The sequence below is a fragment of the Humulus lupulus genome, chromosome 9 (assembly GCF_963169125.1).
Source record: "Humulus lupulus chromosome 9, drHumLupu1.1, whole genome shotgun sequence".
NCBI lineage: Eukaryota > Viridiplantae > Streptophyta > Magnoliopsida > Rosales > Cannabaceae > Humulus > Humulus lupulus.
In genome coordinates this window covers 72,374,922-72,395,001 of record NC_084801.1, presented here as the reverse complement: position 1 = coordinate 72,395,001, position 20,080 = coordinate 72,374,922, and the positions used below count along the sequence as shown (strand labels likewise).

General features: G+C 38.9%; 1 protein-coding gene across 1 annotated transcript; it reads right to left on the bottom strand.

The window, feature by feature from the left end:
* Window positions 1-6,090: 6,090 nt before the first annotated feature.
* On the bottom strand, window positions 6,091-8,196 carry LOC133799797 (uncharacterized). Its single transcript, XM_062237791.1, has 5 exons — window positions 7,416-8,196; window positions 7,218-7,317; window positions 6,927-7,121; window positions 6,555-6,783; window positions 6,091-6,237 (listed from the first exon to the last, which is right to left on the bottom strand). Exons 1-5 carry the CDS (start codon window positions 8,194-8,196, stop codon window positions 6,091-6,093), a joined length of 1,452 nt encoding a protein of 483 aa, XP_062093775.1.
* Between the last annotated feature and the right edge of the window lie 11,884 nt (window positions 8,197-20,080).

The following is a 20,080-nucleotide window of genomic DNA, read 5'->3' as shown; positions in this document are numbered from 1 at the left end:
AGAAAATGGTTGTTAGCGTGTTGAACGCGACACAACAAAGGGGTTACTAATGATATAATGATGTAACCTGAGTTACTAGAGTACAACGTAACTCATAGGGCGGACGCGCCAAGGTTATTGATGAACCAGAGCCTCCTATTTACCTCACTGAGGGCTTTCCAGTTTTATGCTTTAACTGGTTACCTCAAGATGTGACATGGACAAGAGAGGGGCCCATGTTTACAAGGATGTGATGATGATGTTTATGATGACGATGTTTGAATATGTTGATGATGTATGATGATAATGTTTATGTATGATGTATGAAGATGATGTTTTAGTATGATGTAAGACGATGTATGGATATGATGTTGTATGAGACTTACGATATGATTATGCTTTTCATGCTGTTTTTCTTTGCATGCTGTTTGTACTTCCTGACTGAGCTTTTAGCTCACCCCTTTACTTTCCCTTTCAGGTAGTGAATAGGGTTTCTCTTTGGCACGTGTTGTGATGTGAGGAATTCCGACGTCAGAGTGTGTATGGCGTGAGGGTATCCTATGGGCGAATAAACAATCAGCTTAAACGCCAATTTTTAAAGAACGATGTTATGTTTTATTTTGATTTCTTAGCATATCAGTGGGACTTGAACTATGTTTAGTTTTAAATGTTGCATGTGTATTTTTTTATGTTAAACTATTGGATCCAACTTTCATGTTTTAGCAAGGCCCCACTGGATTTTCATATGTTAAGTGGTTTTCATTAAATGAGTTTATGAGGTTGATGACCTGTTACAAAGTAGTAGTCTAGAGCATTTTACACAAGTTTACTAAAGAAATTTATATTCTTATTAGGATATATAAATCTCAACCTATATGCAAACTTTCTACATCGTTGTGATAAACTTCAACATACAGCAAACATTAAATATAGAACCCAAAGAACTACACAAATCATACAGGTACTCTCGTTCAATATCAGAATTTGTGTCCAAACAACTATAACATATTTACTCTCACTTTTAAGATTTTGAATTAAAATCATATTAATCATGCAAATGGTGATCAAACATTTACAAGCATTAGACACAAATAGAATAGATCACAGATATGGAGAAGAAGTAATAAAACTTGCATTGAATAATAATAGAGTATCAAAAGATTACATTAAAACCCTATAAAAGAAAATTAGTTCATGGAAATGATAGAAAAAGAAGTAAGAGAAGAAAGAGAGGATAAGAGAGGTAATAGAGGCATCTAAAACAATCTAAAGTATTGTTTTTATAGTGATATGACTGGGAAAAGAATCTTTTAGATGTTTCCACTTTGTTACTTGATAAGATATGATTGCGAAAAAAATCTTTCAAGTGATTTCCACTTGTTACTCGATAATGCTCCAAAATATCTTCATTTGAATTTCAAATCTCGTAACTCTAGGATCCATAATCTTGTAGGTAAAATATGACCTAGTAAACGACCGAATTTGACTTTTCTTGGGAAACAAGATTTGGTAGCACTTTCAATAATCTTTCCAACGCCACTAAGAAATCATAAATTGAATATGTGAGTAGGGTGATATGGTCAAAATCATATTTTTTTCAATAATTTATGTTTGAATAATTCTCCTTTATTCTCTCCAATCAATTCAAAGAAATATCTTCTATTATTTTTCTCTTGATTGAAGATAATATTTCAAATATTTTGAAATATTTATCAAATATCCATGTAACAAATGATAATACAACAACCAAACATTAAAATAACCAAAAATATTAAATAATTATAATAAAACTAAAAAAACTAACACTAAAAAATATTAAAAATCTATCCTATCATGAGACATGAGAACTCTATTAGCTTCTGTCCTATGTGACTAACAAAATGAAGACATAAAATTTTGGGCGCTGATGTGACATTGCTTTTGCTACATCAATATTACTCGTAGAATAATTAGCCATTTGCCCCTACCGAATCGTACCCCTTTTATTAAAAAAATTAATTTAAAAATCTAAAAAGTCTACCTTTTTTGTTATAATATGGGTTTGTATTTGATGAACTACAAAAACATACTAAGAAGAAGAAAGAGGAAAATAGAAATTAAATGATTTATGTAATACTTATTTTTCCATTACTTATATTTTTAATATTTGAAAATTTATTTAATTAAAGTTAATAATTTAGTCTTTTCCTATAATCTTTTAAATTTTTGTAAGGTTTGAAGTATTTTTTTTAAGATTTAATAAAAAAAATAGATCTTTTTAATTTTTTCTTAGGTAAAAGTAACATGATTTGGTAGGCGGGGGGGGGATTGTTAATTATTCTACATGTGACATTGGCGTGGCAATGCCATATTAGCGCCCAAAATGTCACGTCATTTTTTCGTTAGCTATCACTACTACAAAATACGGCTTTCTCCGCAGTTTTTTTCCTTAATACATTGTGGTTTCTTAGAGTAATAGGAACCGTAGTGTATTCAATTGCAGAGAAAATTGCTACTTTTCACTGCTGTTTTTTTTTTTTTTGAAAAAGCGCAGAGAAAGATTTTCTTTCTCTGCGGTTTTTTTAACAAAATTGTTGTTGTTAAAAAACCGCAGAGAAATATTTTTTTAAATATATAATTATTTTTGTTTTTCTTTTCATATATAATTTGATTTCGGATTAATTTTTTTTTTAATACCAATAAAATTCTATTAATACAAAATTCAATACAAATTTTATTTTTAAATTTTTTAATATAAAATGTCATATTATATATAAATAAATTTATATAATACTATAACATATAACATATAACATATTTGCAACATCCCAAAATTACATAATAAGGCTTAGGGCTTTGATTAGGGGGCCAGGATGACAATATATGGAATTATATGTTTATTTGATATATTTGATTGTGATTATGTGAGTTATATGATAATATAACTAGTTATGCATGTTTAGAAATATTAAATATGCATGTGAGCCTGTTTCTTATTAGAAAGGCAACTTTCGTAATTTGGCTCGTTGTGGGCATAATTGTATATATGTGCATATATGTGATGTACTTGAGAGACCACATTATTATGTGGGTTTATTTGGGTTACTCGACACGAGACGGTCCTAGGGAGCAAGTTAGTGGGAAAGTCACAATGGGATGCAATACCCGACTTGGGGCGAGTCAAGGGGTATTTTGGGTATTTATCATTAAATTGGGTTATCGGGTAATGAGAATTAATAATTGAGGATATATTTGGAGTTAGTGGGAGTAGGAGGGAATACTGGGGATTTTGACCATTTTGCCCTCGGGGACGTTTTTGGTACCCTAAGCCTCAGGATTAGCTTAAGTAAACTTAAGCCTTAAGAAAACATAAAAAAACACTCAAACACTCTCATAACCGACTCTCTCTCTCTCACTCACTCTCTTTCTCTCTCAACTTCCCTAAGTATGTTCTTGAAGAATTAAGAAGATTGTGGTTGGAAACTAAGGAATTGAAGGCTCGAGATTAGAATTCGGATAGCTTGTGGCTAGGGTATCACCACTCATAGCCAAGGTAATCTTTTAATCTCTATTTTTAGCTGGATTTTGTTAGAGTTTATTGGATGTTCTTGGGGTGTTCTTGAGCCTTGTAGCTCAAGTGTTGAATTAGAAGTTTTGATGAGTTTTGCATCTAGGTTTTAGTTGGGTTTTGTTACTGGGAAGATATTAAAACTGTTATGTGGATTGAATTATTGTTTTAGGGTGGAATTGTTATGGTTTTGGTTGAATTTGACTGAAGAAAAATGGAGTAATTTTTGGTTCGCAAGGTCAAGTCGCGGCCCTGTTCTTGAGGCGTCGTAACCTAACCGAACCCAGGGCCCTTGGAGGCTTCTGTATAGGAGGCGCGTCGCAACCCTCAAGGGCAGGTCATGGCCCACCTGGGGTACTTTGAACACGGTGGGTTTTAGTGACACGAATTTATTCTTAAGGGCTCAAGATCGATTCTACTACCTGGTTTAGTAGAATTCGAGGGCTCGGAGGCTAAGACTCAGTCCGGAAGCCTTTATTTTCTCGTTATTGATGAAATCATATATTATGGTTGTGACTAGGTTATCGCTAGGGGCTCAGAACTAGGATCGTACTCGAGGGTCGTTCTTATTTTACGCTATACTCGGACCTGAGGTAAGAAAACTGCACCCAATACGTGATATATGTGATTAGGGCTTGGCCCGACTGTTAATAATAGTTATGAATAGGGCTTGGGCCCCTGAGAACGATTATGTTTAAGTTATCATTTCACTTTTTGGTTAACACATACTTGAATATTCTATACCTGATTAAGTGTTGCATGACTGTTCGCATGGTTAGCGTGGCTAGGGCTTGGCCCCATCAAGTAAGCATGGTTGTTACTATGATTATGATTACTTGATGATGTTATGTGATTCATATGTAGGAATTCTTGTATTGTTGAAGTATGCCTATCCATATATGTTTCTATATCGATAGTCGAATACCTAGTTCAGGGCTTGACTTATTATTCAAGGAAGGCAATAGCGTGTTGTGCGCTGATCGAAAGGCTTAGGCCTAAACCAGCAACGTACTATAATGTTGGGCGACCCAATGGTTGTTAGAGAACAAAAGTGTTTGGCTAGCTCTATGGCTAGTTACCCAGAGCTAAGGGCGAGGGCCTCAAGTGACTCTATGGTCACATATCTAGGGCATAGGGCCCTAAGGTTGACTTTATGGTCAACTATTCCGGGCAGCGGCCCCAAAGTGGTCCAATGACAATTTATTTGTGATTGTATGTCTATATGAGTAGCTTATTTCTGCTAGACATGCAAGAAAAGTATATGGGAATTTGTATTTTCTTTTTATGCACGTGTTTAAGTTTTCTTGCTGAGCCTTGGCTCACTGGTGCTTTGTGGTGCAGGTAAGGGAAAAGGAAAGTTTGACCAGCCATGAGTTGGAGAGCTTCGGTGGTGACGTGTACATATGCGGGTGCTTGACCACCATGGCCGAGGATATCTCAGAGGAACTAGGGTTGTAGCCCTGATTTTATGGCTTAGGTCAGCTGGCTGTAATTTTGATGTATATACACCTTTTAAAAGTTTGGTTGTAATATCATGGGATCCCATGTATGTATAAACTTTTTAAGTAAAGTCAACAGTTTCTTTGACCAAAAATTTTAACCCTAACCTTTGGCGTTAACCTTAGTTACATGTTATATCCAAATGACTTGATTAGCAAGTCTGACACAATTTAAAATACCCAGTGTAACGGCCCTTGATTAGGAGGGCATCACAATATTCTTATATACGTAATATTTTAAATTATTATCTAAATAAACATAATGTATAAATTAAAATTAAGAAAAACATTCACATATCATTACTAATTTAAAGATGTCATATATATACATAAGTAGTTCAATATACATACATAAGAAAAATTAATAAGAACACACGAATCAAATTAGTAAGTTACACATAAGAGAAATTAGACTTCATAAATAAACGACATCAATCTTGCTAACCAGTCGGTTTGTAGTGGGAGTAGCTCGTCCTTGACAATGAATATGTTTTTGTCAAACCACTACATAATTGACAAGTAAATATAGATTAGATGATTAAGTAATATATATATAGTTTTTCTTAAACAAAAAAAAAGTATAAAATATAACATACTTTCTTCTTGATAACTTCTACCGGATTCAATGCATTTACAAGATCATAAATGTATCTTAATACATAAATACCACATTTTGTGCCCATTCGGCAGACGACGAGCCCATGTGTTAGTGCAACATATTGGACATCCCTCGTAATTTTTTGTGCTTAACCCTAATAGATTACCATATGCCGAGAAATAATTAACAATCCACAACAACACAAATTTTAAGTTAAAGACTTCTTTCTTAAAATCGTTATGCATAATTTCAAGCAATATATTAATCTTAAAAAATAAGTAATTACGAAGCCCAAACAAAACTGAATGTATAAGCTGAATTCGGCCAGCAAAAGACAGATGCCTACTAGCCCAAGTATGTAACCGCTTTTTGATATTTTGCATAATAATATCACAGTCTTCATGTTTCCACTTGGTTGGCCGCATAGGAACACCTAGATACTTAAGAGGAAAGGTCCCTTCAGTAAGCTAAATCTCATGAGCTATGGTTTGTCTATCTGCTGCATTAACTCCCCCAAAAAAGAAGTGAGATTTGCTAGTATTAACATGGAGCCCTGTAGCAGAACTAAACTCCTCTAGAGCTACTTTGAGCACTCTAACAGCAGATAGAGACCCCTTGCAAAATAAAATCAATTCATCAGCAAAGCATAACTAAGGAGTTTGAGACTTTTACACATAGGGTGAAATCTGAAAGTGGATTCTTGAGCTGCTAATTGAAGACTCCGAGTAAGATATTCCATGATTAGAACAAACAAAAGTGAAGACATAGGATCACCTTGACGCAACCCTTTCTCTCCCTTGAAATTACCTTGAACCCTACCATTCATAAGCACGGAGTATGTTGTGTTTTTTAGGCAAGTCATAATCCAACCTATAAACCTCATAGGAAAACATAAAGACTTTAAAAGATCTTCAAGAAACCACCAATCAACAGTGTCATAAGCTTTGCTTAGGTCTATCTTAATGGCACATCTAGGAGAGGTAGATGTCCTCCCATAATTATTGATGAGATCTTGGAATATCAAGATGTTATGAGCAATAGATCTACCCTGAACAAAAGCGCCTTGATTCAGTTGAACTAAATCAAGAAGTACCATGGCCAATCGGGAACACAACAATTTTGATATGCACTTGTATATGGTAGAACAACAAGCAATAGGCCTGTAGTCCACAACATGAGAAGGATTATCAGTTTTAGGAACCAAAGAAAGACTTGTATTATGAAGATCAGCAGGAAAAATTCCTATCTCAAAGAAATGTCCAACTGCTCTACATATTTCACCACCAATATCCAGCCATAATACCTTGAAAAAGCATAACCAAACCCATCAGGACTCGGGGATTTGATGATGGGAATGCTAAAATATGCATCTCGGATTTCCTTATGAGAGAATGGTTTCAAGAGAGAGAGCTGTTGGTCAATCGAGAGTTTGGTACCCAACTCAACACATTGTAAGTTTATCTTCGTAGTATCTGAATTGGGACTACCCATAAAACTTCTAAAGTGATCCAAAAATGAGAAACCACATCAGGAAAATTATCAATCAATCTACCTTGCTCAGTTAGGTAGGTTGCAATTCTATTCTCTTATTTACGCTTTTTCAAGCAAGCATGAAAATAAGAGGTGTTCATATCTCCCTTCCGTAACCAGGTAATTTTGCTTCTTTGAGCAAAAAACCTGTGGTACATTTGCTCCTGAATAGTGAAAGCTACAGCAGTAGCCGTAGCTATCTCTTGAAAACCATGGTCTCAGGGATGTTTTTTAGCTTGGAGTTAAGCTTCCTGGTAATGACCCTTTGCCGCTTGATATTTCACTCCTATATCTCCAATATTGTCCCTATTAAACCTCTTCAATCTATGTTTCAGCCTCATGGTCTTCAAGTAAATAGCCTTCAAACCAGCCCCATTAATCGGTTTCCTCCAGCTATTCAGAACCACCTCTTTGAAATCTTGATGATCTGTCCAAAAATTATAGAACCGAAACAGTTTAACACCCATATTCTCCATGGACGTGGCAGAAACAATACAAGAACAATGGTTAGAGGCAGTTTCCCAGCGAAAAACAGCTGTGGAATTAGGGAAAAAATCAAGCCAGTCCTCATTAGTAAATACATGGTCTATCTTAGAGTATATACGAGTAGGCCCATCTTGATTATTTTTCCATGTAAAAAAAGATCCAGTACTTTTAATCGAATCCACTTGATTCCCAGCAAGCCATTGAGAAGAATCCGTCAGTTCCGATTTGGAAATAGGTTTACCACCACTTCTATTCTTAACAATAAATATGGCATTAAAATCACCCAAGATAACCCAAGACTTTGCAGGGAGAGTAAGCCTAGGTAAACTTTGCCTTAACCTCTTCCGTTCCTCCACTGTATTGAGCCCATACACAAAAGTAGCACTGAAAGCATGTCTCTGACCAGCCATTTTAACAAAACAGTTGACATACTGATTAGTCTCCTCTATAATAATAAGCCTGACAAATATCTTCCTCCAAATGATCAATATTCTGCCTTCAGTAACAAGACTGGAATAAAAATCCCAATTTGTAAATTTATGAGCCATCAACTCCATGACTTTATTCCCCCTCATTTTAGTTTCCAATAGAGCACCAGCCCCCACTTTATTACTACTACATATATCTAAAATAGCAGTGTGCTTATTAGAACCACTCAACCCCCTCAAATTCCAACTCAAGATATTGCAATTATCCATAAGAAAAGTTAGTAACAGAAATACCTCCTTTCTCACCCTCCGCCTGCTCTTGAAGCACCTCAAATGAGCTTTTCCGGTTCTGTCCTGGCCCAGTTGGAAATTTAGCAGCCAGAGTACTAACAGTTTCAGTTGGTCCTTGTTTGGAAAGAAGAACCACTTTCTTTAGAGTTTGCCAAGTAGCTTCACTGATGTTTTGTCCCTCAGCAACTGTAGTTGCATTGGCCGAACCCTTAGACAGATCAGGGACATCAACCGTATGTAGGTTGCCCTTGTCCCTCCCCTCCTCTAAATCAATTTCAGGCTGAGTGAACTTCTTGACCCACTGAGTTTTCATCTCCCTTCGACAGTCCACCATGGAATGACCATATCTAGAGCATACTTTACATTTAATAGGAAGCCATTCATAATCCACCCCCTATTCCACAAGCTGACCATACTCATTAAGGTATTGTATAATCCTAGGAGGATTATTTGTTATATCCATCTCCACAAGAACCCTTGCAAATTGAACTCTAGATCGCTCGAGTAAATTTGTCTACCATGATCGGTTTACCTATCGTACTCACAAGAGCACTAAGGCATTTGCTACCCCAATACTGAAGGCCTAAGTCATGTAACCATATCCACAGAGGTACTGAGCGGATTAGGCGAACTGCACTGAGATTGGTAGTCCATGGACGAATGATAACTGGTTTCCTATCAAACTGAAGGATACCATTTTCAAGCACATGGTCTAGAGTAGCATCATCATTAAACTTTACCATAGTCAGCCCCATTGTCATTCTAGCTATTTGAGCAATCCCTAGATGACCCCCAAACTCTTTTGATGAACCCTTTAAACACAACCATTGGGGGATTAGCACCAAGAACCATACAAATAACTGCAGAACTCCAATTATCGAATTGGCATTTGACCTCTTAAATATCAACCTGAGAAATTTTCTTACCATCTTTAATCAAGGGTTCAGCAAACTCTAGTTTTCGGTCACAAAATGAGAGTTTACCCCCCATGAATTGTTGCCATTGATTGTGAGCCAAGGCTTGATAGTCACCTTCCTCCACCCTGTCCGCCCAGCTAGGAGGGTTCAACGACGGAGTAGCCATCTCAGAGTCCCGATGCTCAGCAACCTGGTTTTCCCTAAATTTCGTCGACTTAACCGCTTCAGCAATTAGAGTCAACCCCTTAGTCAGGACCTCACCTTCAAAGATCGTATCACTAGCAACAGAGCCTTCCTGGTCATTCTCATCTTGGATTGACGGAGAGCCCTGAGCAACCGAACAAGTCACAGGCTTCCGAGTCGATTTCTTCTTCTTCGCCATGGAAGAGAGAGAAATGAGTCACAACCAACGTTTGTGTTATTTATTTTCAATTCAAGGTTTATTGTTGTTTTTGCGTCTACTTGCAGTTGGGCAAAATCGTGGTCAGCATTAAAACCCAACCTATAAACATACATTAAAACCCCATTAAACCCACTCAAATTTTCTTCATTTTTTCCCTAAAACTTCAAAATAAATCATTTTTATCAATATATACATTATTTAAAGCATTAATGTGGAAAAAAATTAAAAACAAAAAAACATAAAAATGGTGAAGATGGTGATTACTGTGGCTGGGGACGATGGGTTTTCTGTTCTCGCGTGCGACTGAAAAGAGGGAAATGAGGAGAGTGAATGGTCGGGGTCGAGTATATGGGGAATGAGACTTTTCTCTGCGGTTGTTTACTGAGTTTTTCGGAAACAAGAATTATGAAAGATAAGAGAGTGAAAAGAAAAGAGATAAAGATAATCACACAAGGGTTTTTTACGTAGTTTGGGTGTTAAAGAACCTTAGTCCACGATTCTATTGTATTAGAGCTTAGAGATCTTTAACAATGGGGTTTTCTGCAAATTTCAGCAGAGTAATTGCTTACAAGAGAAAAATTTTGCGATCCTCTTTACAGTACCCAACTAGTCCTATTTATAGGCTGTTGGGTGCATTGGGCTTGGGCCGGACTAATCTGGGCACAATATGGATATAATCATGATTTGTTCACTAACGGAGGCTTAATACAAGGGATTCTATCAAATAAGATACATTAATCAGGGCCCATTAGGACGGCTTGAGCCTATCTCAACTTCTCGGCTATACATTGCTTTAGACTGGTCTGCGTGGGCTGCCAAGGGAATCCTGGGGACATGATCTGTCAGAGTAGTGGAGCCACTATTCTCAGTAACGGCGTACATTCCGTATGTGACCTCTTCTGCAGGTTAGTTGAGGAGACCAAACTCCGTGTTTCTCGGGGAGATGTCAATGTCAAGGACAGTTTATCCTGCCCAACCCGGACGCCTGATCCAGGTTCATTTACAAACATCCTAGTCTGTTTACCATGACCCTAGTTCATTTACCAGAACTCGCGTTCATCTGCCATCATCCCGGTCCATTCGTAGACTTGAGTCCGCCACCCTTAATCGCATCCCAGATGATGCCATTTAGTTTGGTCCGGGAAGAGTAATCGGGTCCACATCAAGGTCCCCGTTCCCTCGTTTGGGGGCGCCCAGTGGACAATGTTGGGCTTGTTGTTAATTAGGCCACCAGGACTTATTCCTTCCCCGTCCATTAGGCTCAATCAGGGCCTTGGATCTATGTAAAATAGCCCATGGACCCAGTGTGCCGTGCCACATGTCCGGGGGGAAAACAGGGATCATGTTTTTCTCCGCGGTTTTTCCTCTGCAGTTTTTTCAAAATAACCACGGAGAAAAGTCTCTTCCTCCCCATTCAAATTTTTTCTCAGCATTTTTTATTTAAGTTTGAAAAAAAAAATCGCAGAGAAAACCTATATTTGTAGTAGTGCATATAGGATGAAAGCTAAATGAAGACCTATGTCTTAGTAATGTTAATAGTTCAGGGGAATTTTTTTACATCAAGTATTACTTGGGGGCACAGTTTGATAGTGATCCTTGTTTGAGGGGAAAAATCACATTTACTCTTTAAATAATGAAGTTAACTTTTATAGTTTTATGAAATCATAGTTAGGATTAGAAAAATTAGTATTTTGGCTCTCACGTTTGAGTTCATAACCAAGTTTAACATTGGGATTTCAAAAAAGTTAAAAGTAACTTTTTGTTATTTAAAATATAAAAATAAAAGTCCGTTTTAAATTCACAATTTTGATAATCAATTTACATAGTGGGAAACGAATAATAATTTTCTCATTCTTAAATACGATATCATATAACTATAAACTTTAACTTTATTATTTATATATTTTGTTAATTAAAATTTTATATATTTTTTAGTTTAGTTTTAATTCTATTTTTAACATAAAAAATTCAAAATATATTAAAATAATAAATTTGGGAACCAAATTTGCTAATACACATAAAGTTTAGAGATCAAATTATATTTACTGCCTTTTAGTGCTAGTGTTGACCACGGTTTTGGCCAACGACGCGTAGACGTCAAAACGACAAAAAACCTTCAAGATAAAAATATGACACAGACAATTTTTACAGTGGTTCAGCCTCAATGTGTTGGTAATAGCCTAGTCCCCTTAGAGTTATGATTATAGATCTACACTCAAGATCAGATGAACCTGAGTCAACTGAGTTTCTTTAGTGCAGATGAAATGAATACAATATTTCTCTCCAGATACAAATATTCTCTTACAAAATTAGAATTGAAATCCCATTTATGATGCCATGAGCCTTGTATTTATAGGCTTAGGATCATATAAATGAAGTCCCCCATAATCGGGATCTTTTGTTACTCTCACTATATTTAATTAATAATAATATTCAAAATACAACAATACACTACTTTTGTGGGATAATCTGAGAGATTCCCGCTCAGGTATGACCAATTCTTGTTGAAGCCGTTACTGGGATATTTTGCGTAGCCCTGTTCTGTTTTTTCGGTCCACATCACACCCAGGAGGAAAACTGAAGGGCCAAAATACCTCACTGGTCGGGCAAGACAAGTGACTGGTCGGGCAAGACAAGTGACTGGTCGGCCAACACATGTCTGGTCGGCCAAACACTTGGCTGGTCGGACGGACAAGCACATGACTTGGCGGACAAGCACATGACTGGTCGGACAAGCACATGACTGGTTGGACAAGCACATGACTGGTCAGTCATGACACTTGACTGGTCAATCAAAAATCTTCACCGGTCTACCAGATCACTCCTAAGCCAGATTACCCAGCCATTCCTTGCCATTTGTCACTTTTATTGCCACGTCATCGTTTTCAAATTTTGAGGATAACATTTGCCCCCCAAGTTTATTATATGATGTTCTCACATAATAAACTTTTTTCTCCACTGCTGACGGCACAATAAAAAATCTAACTGTTCATTTTTCCGCCTATGCAACAAACCACGACGCCATAACATACCACAATCACTGTAATTAACTACTCTCAATTGTAGGGAGAAAATATACTCAAGGGAATTCCAAGGGTCTAAGAATAAGTGACGATTTCCAATTTTTCCCTTTAAATAGACCCATAAGTACCCATAATCTCATAAGCAAAAAAAAAAAAAGAGCAAAAAATTTCCCCATTTCCCTCCTTCGGCCGTGGCTTCTCAAAGTCCTCATTTCTTAGCCAAAAATCTCCATTACTCCAAGGAAAGCTCCCATTTTTTCCAAGCAAACACAAGGGTTCTTCAAGAAATCTACACATTTGGGTAAGTCTTCTTCCTTATCTCCACTTATGTGTTTTTTTTTTCAAAGCTTAAGAAAAATGTGTAGGCCGAAACTCCCATAAGAAATTCACCCTTGAACTTGTGCATGAATCGTTGGTATATAATGTGTATTGTGGTTGTTTTGATGTTGTCTAGGCTACGGGAAACTCAATTTTGTCTTCAATTTCATGGAAATTTGAAGAAAAATGAATTTTTCAACCTAAATTGCATATATGTGTTTATGGGTATTTGATGATAGATAGGGTCTCTAGAACTTTTGAAACCTTTCAAATCCCCCATTTTGATCTTGTTGTTGTGTATTTTGAGTGAGGAAAAGTATTTCTGCTCTATGGGATTTAGGGTTTTTTTCGAAATGGGTTTAGGGAATGTGTTCATGGCCGATCGGCCATGGCCTTTTTTTGTTTGAATATTCGGGCATGCCCCAAAATCAATTGGACACGCCTCTCACTGCTCGGATTCAAGCACACTTGTTTCAACCTTGTGACCACTGATCGGAACACCTCGGACCAACCCCAGCCCCTCGGATGCACCATTGACTACTTAAACAAAAGGCCCCTCGAATGCCTCGATGCTCCTTGGACGCCTCGGCACAGCCGCTCGGATGCGCACCTGCTAGATCCTTGAATGCATGGCAGCAGCTCCTCCGATGCGCACCTGGCGGCTCGAGTGACTTCACACATCCGCTTGGATGATACGCAATTGCCCAGACACGCGCATGCCATCCAATCGGAACATATGCCCATTCACTCAGGCATCACGCGGTCTACTCGGACACGCCCCAGAATTCGCTTGGACACCCCAGGCCATCCGCTCGGACACCATGCCCAGTCCGACCGGATGTTCCCCCTTCCACTCGGATGCAACAAAAACCACTCGGGACTAGCCTCACCCGATCGGCCTTACACGCTCCCAAGCCTTAGGGTTTTCAAAAATAATTCATGCATTATTTTTTCCCTCATACATGTTTATTCTAGGGAGTAAAAAATATTTTTACTATCCAATAAATTATTTCCTGAGTAGTAAATAAATATTTTTCCTTTACATCGACTGATTTATGTTTGTTTGGTTACTCACCTCCCCATACCTTTTTTTTTTATAGATGAATCGCTTCGACTATAGGGGAGGTGACAACCATACAAATTCTGACACTTCCATTCCACAATCGAGCGATACTCCTCAGAGAAGCGACTCTTCATCGAAGTCTCCTAGCAGTCGTACCCCCGAAGATCGCCTTCACCATCTTAAAAAGATCCTTCCCCGATTAGCCTTATATTTTCTCCATGAAGAACAGTTTCTCGATCAACAGGCTGAGCAGTCAGAAATGAGGGTAAAGAAATCTAAAAGACTTTCTCAGGACCATGACCCTTAGGTAGCTCGCAGAGCGGCACAGAAAGTAGTGGAACGCAGTGAGGTCTGAACTGCAGCTTCTTCAAGACCGCCTCGCCATACACAAAAACCCAGCAAGCCTCGGAGAAAAATCGTTTAGAAATTTACCACCGAGATTCAGCAATTTGCCGTTCAAAAACCAAGAAAAGATGGAGAAGAAACACCTTCTTGGTTTATAGCCAAACCCTCCAAACTTAACCCCAGCATGTTCGACAAACATATTCAAGCCTTGGGCCTGAGAGGGGTTAACGTGATATGTCTGCGCCCTCATTAGAGAGCAAACAAGCCTGGTGGACCTTACTGTGCCTGGTCCAGGCACCACGTATACGCAGGAGCAACCATCCCGCTGCATTCTTTCTTTCGGTCAGTAGCGGACTACTTCAACGTCTCTCCCTTCTAGATTGCTCCCAATGGGATTCAGGCGTTGTCCGCTCTATACATCCTTTACTTCCTGCAAGGTTGGGATCCACCCACTCCTCATGAAATACACTATCTCTTCGACTTCAGAACCAACCCGAGCCACAAGAATACAGGTTTTTTCCACCTATTCCATAGGCATAAAGGGATAAAATACCTCCATGGTATCGCTCATAAGTCAAATCCTAGAAAATACTATACAAAGTATTTTCTCACTTCAGATATCAAAGCCAACAACTTAGCCTTACACACGCGGGTCCATTTCACCAGCCCTTGCCTACCAAGGAATTGTGTTCCCGAGCAGAAGAATTGGCTAATATGTGCACCAAGGAGAAGAATGTGAAAGAGTTGGTTACTGTGGATAATCTTCAGATGGTGGGCCTGTTACCAAGTAACCAGAACATCATAGTAAAGAGTACTACTGAGGAAGTGAATGCAAATGACCAGTCCAACGCTGATACTGAGGTAGTGACCGATCAGTTCTCTCTTGGACAGTCTCCCTACTCTTGTAGACCAGGTGACCTTATCATTAGGGAACCCTAGCCAGAGGATCAACGCAGACGTGTTATTCCCACACAGCCTGGGAAAGGAAAGACCATCCAGCTTCATAGAGACTTAAGCTCATCATCTGATGAAGAGGATGACTTCCTTGACCAAATCCTAAACTCAGGTCTAGTAGTCATAGTGAGATGTTTGATTTTAAATAACTTGGTTATATGGGATTTATAGAGCTGTCTGGTAGTTGTAAAGTATTTACCTACATATTGCTTTACTTTTTACTAACAAATCTTGTGTTTACTCTTTTGCAGATTCAGAGATGTTCAGGCAATTCAACACCACTCTTGCCCAAAAGAGGAAATCTGGGGAAGGAAGTGGCTCAAACCCCCTAAGAAAAGTTCCTAGGACAACCCCGACCAGCCAAGGAAGACAACTCGAGGAGCCGATTACAATCCCGCAGCTGACCCCTTCGTCGATTTCTCCCTTTGCGAGCCTAACCACCACTCGCCTGACTGACTTGAGTGAGGCCCTTCGCACTACTGGTAACATTGGGAAGGAACTGCTTGACCAAACCCTTTATGATGCTTCAATGATTCAAAGCTTTGAATCCTTGCCTCGGCTTAGTGTTGAAGTCATCTTACAAAGAGGGCTCACTCAGTTGATGAATATAAGTATTTTATCACAAGACAGTTTGTTATTAATCATTTTTACTTGTAGTAACTTCCTGTTTTCCATGCAGTCTCTTATCACTATCAACCACGCTCAGCATCGAGCAATAGACTACAAGGAATTGATCAAGGTCTTAAATGATCAACTAGTGGACGCCCAAACTAAAGTGGAGACTTTAACTTCCTCGGAAAAAGATCTCAAATCCAAGGTGGAGCAGGCAGAGAAGATCGTGGCTGGGTGGAATGAGTCTCTTAGGGGGCTGGCTGACGAAAACCAAAAACAAACTCAAATCAACAAGTCGTTGACTGATCAGCTACAGAAATTGACTCGTGAGAACGAGGAACTAAAGCGAGAGAAAGAAGCTGATCTCGCTCGCTACGAGGAAATTTGTTTCAACTGCTTTTACCAGGTGTGGAAGCTGAACAAACCTCTCAACCTCGACTTTCTCATAGAGGAGGCCAAGGCAGAAGAGCTTGCCAAATGCGAGGCAAAGGCTGCTAATCCTGCTGGTACCATACCTTTTTCCCCCACGCTATCGTTCCGACTGGAAGAAGCCACTGATGTTGAGGAAGGTGTTGATCAACCCGAGTGACAACCTGACCATGGAGCCCCATAGCCGACCAGTGAGCTTCCATCCGACCAGATGACTCCTTAGCATACTAGTAGACATTTATTTTTTATTTTGCTACTGTACTTTTTCTCGTATGGCCAAGCTATTGGCATGAACACTTCACTTTTTTAAACTTAATCATTTAAAAGTTTTATTATGTAGATGCCTTATATTTTCATATGAGTACTTAGTTTTATAACTTAGAAATTCTAAACATTTCATAAGTTACTACTAAGCATGCTTTCTGACATTCTTATTGCTCTAACATTTTATGAGCATAGCGTTTTATTTACACGCGAATAGTTGTTCTTAACTTAAAATTTTCAAAAAATTCCAAGTTAATTAAGCTTTGTAAAACAAGTTAGCTTAACGGCCCTTTTGACTTCAAAGATTTACAAGTCAGCCTGAAAAAAAATATCTTTGCTCGTGTTTTTATTGCTTGTGTTGAATTGTATACCAGTATACCCTATGTGCCCCCCAAGTGATTGAGGGTTGAAAAATCCTTGATCACTTGCTACTTGACTAAATTTGTCCGAGCAGTTATTACTCGTGAAACACATTGAATATACAAATGATATTTCAGCAGTTAAACACTGCAAAAACATGCAACTATTTAAACGTTGGTCATTCATCTGATGGATACCGACCAGTTGAACACCTCCCAGTATTTCCTTCAGAAAACCTTTTTTGTTTTAAGTTGTAATGACAGTTGAACACTGCCAAAGCAAGAATAATCAACACATATGCAAAATTTGTAGCAAGATTCGACCGCGCTGCGCGTGATCTCTTTTATTACTCGTAAAAAAAAAGGACAAAGCGTGTCTAATTACGAGTCTCAAACAAAATAAAATTGTTCAAAATAACATGACTGGTTAGCAAATAGCCAGTTCACAAGCAAACTTAAATAACAAGTTAAACACTTGAGACAAAGCTACTACTCTGTAAGCAGTATGTATTGATAATATTTCCTCAAGTGCTCGCCATTCCAATCGTTCCTGATCAGCTCTCCATTTAATCGAGCAAGTTTGTAAGTGCCGGGTGGCAAGACTTGCTCAATTTGATACGGTCCCTCCCAGTTTGGTCCTAGTACTCCAGCCGCCGGATCTCTGATGAACACCTTTCTGAGGACCAAATCTCTGACCTGGAACTTTCGATCTCTAACTTTGGAATTAAAATAGCGGGCCACCATTTGCTTATGAGCAGCAACTCTCAAGCTTGCTTTTTCTCGTCTCTCCTCAAGGAAATCTAAAGATTCAGCTAGCAACTGGTGATTCTCCTCCTGTTCGTACATGGTTCTTCGATGAGATGGTGGGTCTACTTCCACAGGTAACATGGCTTCATACCCATATGCCAAGGAAAAGGGGGTATGACCAGTTGCTGTCCGGGCAGTAGTCTTGTATGACTAAAGGACTTCTGGTAATTCTTCCGCCCAAGCACCTTTAGCTTTCTTTGGATGGTTTTTTAGAGTATCCTTCAAAGTTTTATTTACGGCTTCAACTTGCCCATTGGCTTGCGGATGAGATACCGAGGAGAAACTTTTCGTGATGCCATGCCTAGTGCAGAAATTGGTAAATAAGTCACTATCGAAATGAGTGTCGTTGTTAGAGACTATCTTCTTGGGCAGACCATAGCAACATATTATATTCTTAACCACAAAATCTAACACTTTCTTCGAGGTGATCGTTGCTAGTGGTTCGGCTTCTGTCCACTTTGTAACGACCCAAAATCGCTAATAAGGCTTAAGGGCCTTGATTAGTGTGCCAGGAGGGCATGTTGGGATTTATGTGTGATTTTATGAGTTAAATGCATGATTATGATTTAAAGCATGTTATATGACTAATTGAACATTCGAGATGCATGACTACGTGGTTAGTATGCATGTTAGGTGAAATAAATATGCATGTGGACCCCGTTTGCATGATAGGGGTAAATTGGTAATTTTAGCCCGCTGAGGGCATATATGTGATAATTGTATCCTGTGAATTTTACCACGTGAGTGTGGTGTTATTATTGTGATGCACGTGCCGAGACGGTCCTAGAGAGCAAATAAACTTAAAAGTCACAACGGGATTTCTATACCCGGCTCGGGAGGAGCATAGGGGTACCTTGGGAATTATATGGTTAAGTTGAGATTTAGCGGGTTATGGTTATTGGTGATTGAGTAACCTGGGTAACCATTAGTTACTGCTGTGAGTAACAAGTTTAGTTGGAAAATGGTAGAATTGAAATATTAGTGAAAGGACTAGAGTGCCCTTGAGGACTTAGTTGGGAAAGGATTATTTGGAGGGGTAGCATGGTCATTTGGCAAGGGGTTTAGACAATTTTCAGCTGGGATTATAGGGTACACGGTTTGGGCATTTGGGTTATTTGATGGCTTTGTTAAAAATAAAGAGAAGGAAAGTTAGGGCAATGAGAAGAAGGGAGCTGAAACTTGAAGGATTTAGGGGGGAGAATCAAGGAAGCTTAAAGGTTGAATTCTCTCTTGAGGTAAGGATTTTATGCAATCTTTAGGTTTGTTTCTATTTTTTTATTTGAGGAATTTAAATGCATGAGTTAAGTTTTAAGTTTTGTTTGAGTTTGCTGAAATTAGAAATCAAAGGGTGGATTTTGAGTGTGATTATGTTTTGATCTTGATGCTAGTGTTTATGGGTTGTTGGGTGGTTCATTTGAGGTTTTGAAGTGAATTTGGGGCTTAGGTGTGAGTTTGGGATGATTTGGGAGTGTTTTGGATGATGAAATGCAGAGGAAAAACCCAGTTTTTCTGGGTTCACGAAGGAGCGCCGCGGCCCTGTTCTTGGGCGCCGCGGCGCGAGGCTGTTTGCAGTCAGGGAGCTCTCTGACTTTTTTGGGCGCCGCGGCCCTTGCGGGTAGCGCCGCGGCGCTACGCCTTTTTTTAGGATGGGAAATTTTGCAAATTTGAGCTTTTGCTCCGGGGGTTCGGGAGATGTTTCCGATGAATTGTTTTCGGAATTTGGGAGTCCCGAGAGTGTGGGATTGGTCCCGGGAAGTGGTTTTGAATTGATTAGTATTAAAGGATGTTTCATGTGTGTTGTGACTAGGATATTGGAGAGGCTCGTGCTAGAGGACCGTGCTCGCGGCTTTAGTGCATCAGGAAGCTCGGAGTACAGGTAAGAAAACTATAACACCTGTAGGATAGGGCATGGGCCCATAGTGTGATTGCGGGGCACGGCCCTATATTGCATGATGAGATGATTGCAGGGCACAGCCCTATATTTTGCATTACATGTTAGGGTGTAGACTTAAATGAATTGATATTTGTTTGAATGTAGTTTGAGTTATACTATATGTGGTTATAGTGGAATGATACGGCGTGGAGCCGAGAACGGCAATGGAGCCGAGAACGGCGAAAGGCCGAGAACGGCAGTGGGGCCGGAAGTAACACTTAGCACATGGGATACTTATAGTCAGGGTGGGACCCAGTGGATACATGTGAGATCCTACGGTAAGGACCGAGACCCC